General features: G+C 39.7%; 1 protein-coding gene across 1 annotated transcript; it reads left to right on the forward strand.

Moving 5' to 3' along the window:
* Window positions 1-2,572: 2,572 nt before the first annotated feature.
* On the forward strand, window positions 2,573-3,409 carry LOC119744823 (complement C1q subcomponent subunit B-like). Its single transcript, XM_038220978.1, has one exon. The coding sequence runs from the start codon at window positions 2,573-2,575 to the stop codon at window positions 3,407-3,409; it is 837 nt and encodes a 278-aa protein (XP_038076906.1).
* The last annotated feature ends 2,591 nt before the right edge of the window (window positions 3,410-6,000 follow it).

The following is a 6,000-nucleotide window of genomic DNA, read 5'->3' on the forward strand; positions in this document are numbered from 1 at the left end:
GCGGAAGTTGGCCATGGAAGAACGTATAAAGGAAATCGGGACATCTCAAACATCCTGTCCTATGCTGTGTTATTGAAAATTGGGATAATCTCAATACCTTTTGCACTTTGTTTTTAAACCGTGTCATTTCACTAGTTCACAGTGCGCCATTCCGGTTTGATCACTCTATGGGCCTGAACGTTCATAATTTCAAGCATTGCACGATAAAAGTGCGATTGGTTAGAATAGAATAGAGGGCGCAAATACAAACGGACCGGGAATTATTACTCACACAGTTTTACTCATGCTCAAATTGCTTTACTTCGCTGGATTCATTTCTAGAAATCCTGTAAAGAGTTGATGTTTGTACACATTATTCGGGCCGCCTGCTGAGCTGTCCGACTTCCAAGTTTGAAGCACAAGCTTTCCTGGGCATCACGAGGGCCGGGGCAATGGGGGGTGGGGGGGGGCTGCCTCCCGGTCAAGCAAAACAAACAGGAGAAAAAGGAAATAAAAGAGAGGTGTGAAATCATACTGTTGTTAATTTAAACGGAGTGGGTGCAAAAAATGATCAATCGGGAAAATGCTGCAAAAAAAATGGATTTGGGGGAAATGTGTTTCGATTACTGCTGGAGGGGAGGGCGCCCCTCCGCACCCTAGATCAGTCAATATAAAATAAATCATATAGCCACATTAAAACATATTGCTATTTCTGGACGTATTCGAAAAGGAAGATACCCGTCAAATAATAATTTGTCCATTAATAATTAGTATAATTTTTCCCGTTTTCGTAAGATGATTTATCAATATGAAACAAGTCTTTTTTAGGCCATTAGGCCTTATTTTGGGCGAGTGCTCAAAACTTCATTCATTCTATCATCTAGCCACTTAACCCTAAAAGGGCCGGGGGCCGCAATCCCCCCCCCCCCCTTCAACTTTTTTCAGCGATAGCCTTGAAATTCTTTTTTAGTTTTGCGACCCAAGCTGTTATGACTTTTTAGCCTCGAGCCTTGCGCATCTTTTTTAATTTTATCATATCAGTAGTGTACACAGATCAGAATTACCATTCGCACATATGAATAATTAATTAGCCATAATTCCAAAGCCCTTTGACCTTTAACCATGAAATGTTTTAGGTATGTTCATGATAGGTTGCTCTATAAAAGTATTGTCACTCAATGGCCGATATCTTAGGAGGGGCGGAATTTGCTCCCCCCCCCCCCCGGCTGAGAGATGGTCAAAATAACCCGGCCCTTTTAGGGTTAGCATTGTTCAGTTCTGATATGCATGTTTGGTTTTTTGTACATTCCTTCATCGAAAGTTATGTCATGTTATACTTTGTTTCAACACTATCACACAGTATCTTCAAGGGCAAATCCAGATTGTTTCCTGCCTGGGGTGGATGTTGTGCCGGGAAAAGGGGATGGAAGGGCTCTTTCAAGTGACATGTGGCCTGATTTGATAAACTTCGGTCACTGCTGGGGGGAGTGCGCCCCCTCCGCACCCCTGGATCCTCCACTTTCTTGCCAAACTACCCGATTTCATTGAACATGCTACTTTGGCAAACGTAGCATGAAGTTGAATTCCCGAGTGGGACCGAAATCCAAAGCACAATAATTCACTGCAAAGTAACGTCAATTTCAATTGCCCACTTTGTAAGGCGTATAATGAATATTTCCTGAAATATTTTGATTGTTCGCCAAAATCAACTTGGTTTGAAAATGATTGCCCGTTTTTAAGCCAATTTGAAAGAAAGTGTTCATCACTGAATAAACAAGGTGTAAATTTGGACGGAAAAAAAATATTTGAATGAAGAATTTGCTGTTTTAAAATTCACAGAATTATGTTTTCAAAAACATTTTAACGACTTACTAATGGCTTAAATATACATAAGACTTTTTTTGTATAATGAATTGGAAAAAAAAGTGTAATGAAAGCGTTTCAATAAGTTTAATGTTGATCTCAGGAAACATTCATTTTCCCGAGAAATTTCACAAAGCGAGATTAATACATGTTGCTTTTTCTGGACGTATTCCGATCAGAAAACTACAAATAATCGTTTGACCGTTGTTTTTATTAGTGAATACTTGTTCCTGGTTTCGAATGACTATTTAGTACATTGGGGGGAAAAAACAACGGAAATATAAAAATCGATGAAATAATTATTTCTTTCCTTACTTAAGTGTAAACATTACCAGCTTTTGGGTTTTTTTTCAGCATACACTGAGCTTCTTGTGATCTCTTCTTGGACCTGATCTTTAAGTCCTCAGGAGCGAACCATCGAGGTCGGTGTGATAGTGTTTAATTGATTCTTTCATGACCGTGGAAAGGGCGGGCCGTCCCCGAAAAAAATTGTAGTTCGGCCTCATATCCTAACCTTTATCGGCGGGCAAAAAAAAATAACAATCCTAATAATGTGGATTGTCCAGAGTTGCCATGACACCCGATTTAAAAAGAACCCACCTTTTCGTAAAATGTTATGAACATAATACGCCATACGCATAAATTGTCACTGAGACAAACCATTATTTATTTATTTCTTATTAATTTTGTTTTCAGTTTTATATATAGGCCCTTTTTGTTTTCTTTACAGATGAAGATCTGCGTGGCCACCATTCTGTCAATCGCCCTCCTTCTGGGTAACTCTGTCAAGCTCCGAGCTTCCGTTACTGGGCCTGTTTCCTCGGACGGCGATGGTCCTGCGTCTCAGGTGTGTCAGCAGTGCTGCCAGGGACCTGCTGCAATACCCGGTATACCAGGTTTGCCTGGACCAGTAGGACAGATGGGGCCGTATGGTCAGCCGGGGTCAAAGGGCGATGCAGGTCAGCAAGGTCACAAAGGTGATGTTGGACCGATTGGACCTATGGGTGAGCGGGGAGCACCTGGGAACACTGGGTCTAAAGGTGATGATGGGATTGGTCTGCCCGGCAAGATAGGTCCGAGAGGGCTACCTGGTTTTGTTGGAGGAACCGGAGAAACTGGTGTTAAAGGTCAGAAGGGTGAGCCAGGGGAGACACCAGACGACTCCAACAAGCGGGTGGCATTCACCGTGGTGAGGACGAGCCACTCGGATACCTCTACGAGTCACGTCACTCGTTTGCCATTCCAGCAGGCCGAGACCCTTCTGCCGGGTACCAGCTTCGATCTCGAGACCGGCACGTTCGCCTGTAGTGTGCCGGGCACCTACGTATTTACGTTTACTGTTCTTAAGTATGGAAACAGCGGTGACCTTTACATCCATTTGGTTAAAAACGACTACAAGGTGATCAGTACCTATGGTGTAACAAGTCAACGTGGTCAGTTGTCTGGAAGCGTGGTGATGGTCCTGCAGCGAGGAGACACGGTGTATGTTACCATGTACGGTAGGGCGCTAAGTGGTTCGACCGAACACAACACCTCATTCAGTGGCTTCCTCCTTTTCTCCGAATAAAAAATATGTAAACAAATAAAATTAAATCACAACGCATAAATATACAGGAGCAATGCTGCATTTGTTGGTTTCGCTTTCCATTTTGCCACACCAGTAACCAATGAATTAAAAGAAAAATGTTCAATGGCATGATAATAACAGAGATAATTGATTCTTAATACTTTCAAGTATCAAAACTGCGTAAAAACAGTTAATTAAAAAGAAGTTAAATATATGACTTTTGATAAGGAAGGTTTTAGTTGCGATTGAAAAACCCTTCAAATTCATTATTTTTTGCTCAAATAACGTCGAAGTCTGCACGGTCACCGTATGCCTTGCCAGGCTTTGGACAAACTTTAGGAAGGTTAAACTGAATCCCATCACAGCTTTAAGTGCGAATGTTAACCGCATGAACTGATATTTACTCTGTGAAGTACCGTAGCGCTGCCTCACCATGGCCGATAAGTTTGAATAGTACCGAAGAATCTTGAATTCATTCCGCACAGTAACCAAGAGCCAACGTAGTTCCTGAAGTATGGGCGTACGACCCTTCCTTCTTGCATATATGTTGTTATTTCTTAAACTGGTAATCGTATGCAAAAAAAAAACAGTTACAATAGTCTGTCTGGGAAGTAACAAATGCATGTATTAAAATATATTGTTGTTGTTAAAATATATTGGTTTTTTTTTCATTTGCATTTCGCATACCGTATACAGCCAGAGATTAAATGAGGTATGGTGATATCATTTATTTATCCTTTTTCTTGAACAAAACACCAAGAGTTTCAAATTGCGCCACAGTGAACAAAGAACTCTCAACTTTTGATAAACACTTTATTTTGTATCCCATGTTATACACGTATAATTGAGTTTTTGTTCATGTAAAAAGTTGCGTTTTAGAGCTTTCACTTTTATGAAATTGTTTACAATTTAATGTAATTTCAGTTGATAATGTGATGCTATATCAGTAGATTACACAATTATGATTCTAAAGTATATATTTAATTGTACGAAAAAAAATTCCAATTATACATTTGAGGATGTGCCCTGTTAAGCAGCTAAACCAATTTAAGCAAAGAAATTAATCATATAACATGTAATCAGTATCGAATATAAATACTCGAAACTGTATTTTGAACATGACTTTAATTGAACATTTAGCTTTTGACAATGTGGGAAACCTTGTCCTAATCGTAATTCATTCCATCGAATTCCTCTCAAGAAAGTAAAATTACAGAGAAATATTGTCGTTGAAATGAAAGAGCAAATCACAGTCTGACTTTTACGAACAAAATAATTTCTTATTAAGTTCTTAAATCTGTGATTATAGATAACACTTTTAATCCCTCTGGTATTACAAATTATTGCAAACAGAGTCAGTTAATTACCTGTATTTTTGTCCATTTTTGTTTGTTTTGACCACTAAATTTGGGGATCGTGTTAATGAAAGGCCGGGTTAACATTGGTTGAGGATGGATGGGGTGGAGGATGAATGATAAGTGGTGTCGAGGGGGTTAGGGATTGAAGATGAGGGGCGGGGATCAAAATATGATGCCGATTGTTACTTATCTTTCAATAATTCATTAAGAACAATGAATGGCACTAAGACGATGGTGTAGTCTACTTATCCCATTTACCCCACAGATTCTCAAAATGCTAAAACATGTAGACAGAACAAAATGAGAAATGAAAAATGCTGGATGTCATCTACGATACTTTTATGATACGTACGCAGGTATATAATAATATTTTCCCCCACATTTTGGCGAGCAGTGCGATAACTCAGTCGATAGGGTTGTGATTTTGCATTGCGAGGTTGCAGGTTCGATTCACCGTTGTTTTGTCCCCGATTTTTTTGTTCTAACCTTAGACTTCAGAGGATATTTTGTTAAAGGGAAATAAAGTCCGAATTTCATTACGTTCGAAGTCATTCCTTTTTTTCTAATTAATATTTTCTTCTCACGTTTTTAGAAAAGTAAATTCCAAAACGCCATAGCGTACACCCATTATGCGGATGACGTTTGGGAGAAAAAAAAAAAACATTATCTGCAAAAAAAAAAAAAAAAATCGCGCCCATGCAGGATGGTGAAGGGTGCACACCGGTAAATAGGCCTTAACCCATCCGACGAGTGCATGAAAGAAAGTTAAACCCTCAAAATATTCTATATTGGAGAGTTCGGAGAGCCATACAATTGGGGATTTGAAGAGATAAGGCAATGAATCCTCTGGCCCGGACTTGGGGCTTCCAATTCTCAGCATTTTGGATGCGATTGGGCTCCAAAGTGGCGCTATTGTGTCATGTAGTGGAGGGATCGTTTTTGAAGATGGCTACTGTTCCACTTTGGGAAAAAATAGGGGTCGCCTTCTTTGGGTGAGAATATCTCGAAAAGTCAATGGTCAACCCACAAAAAATTAAAATAAAGTAAAAGATGACATGTCGATTACCCTTTTTTCTGTGCAGCTATACCCGTGAGAGTTCTGAGTATTTTTACAAGAATTTTGAAGTATGGGCATTTAGCACTGGTGTCTATGGGAATTTTAATACAGGGCTGCACCCCAAGACCTGTAAATCGACTCCCAAAGACATGTGATAACTACACGTACTTCCCGAT

This window comes from Patiria miniata, unplaced genomic scaffold (assembly GCF_015706575.1).
Source record: "Patiria miniata isolate m_02_andy unplaced genomic scaffold, ASM1570657v1 HiC_scaffold_7, whole genome shotgun sequence".
Classification (NCBI taxonomy): Eukaryota; Metazoa; Echinodermata; class Asteroidea; order Valvatida; family Asterinidae; genus Patiria; species Patiria miniata.

Coding starts and splice junctions, on each gene's coding strand:
- LOC119744823 (XM_038220978.1), top strand. CDS start 2,573: ATGAAGATCTGCGTGGCCACCATTCTGTCAATCGCCCTCCTTCTGGGT.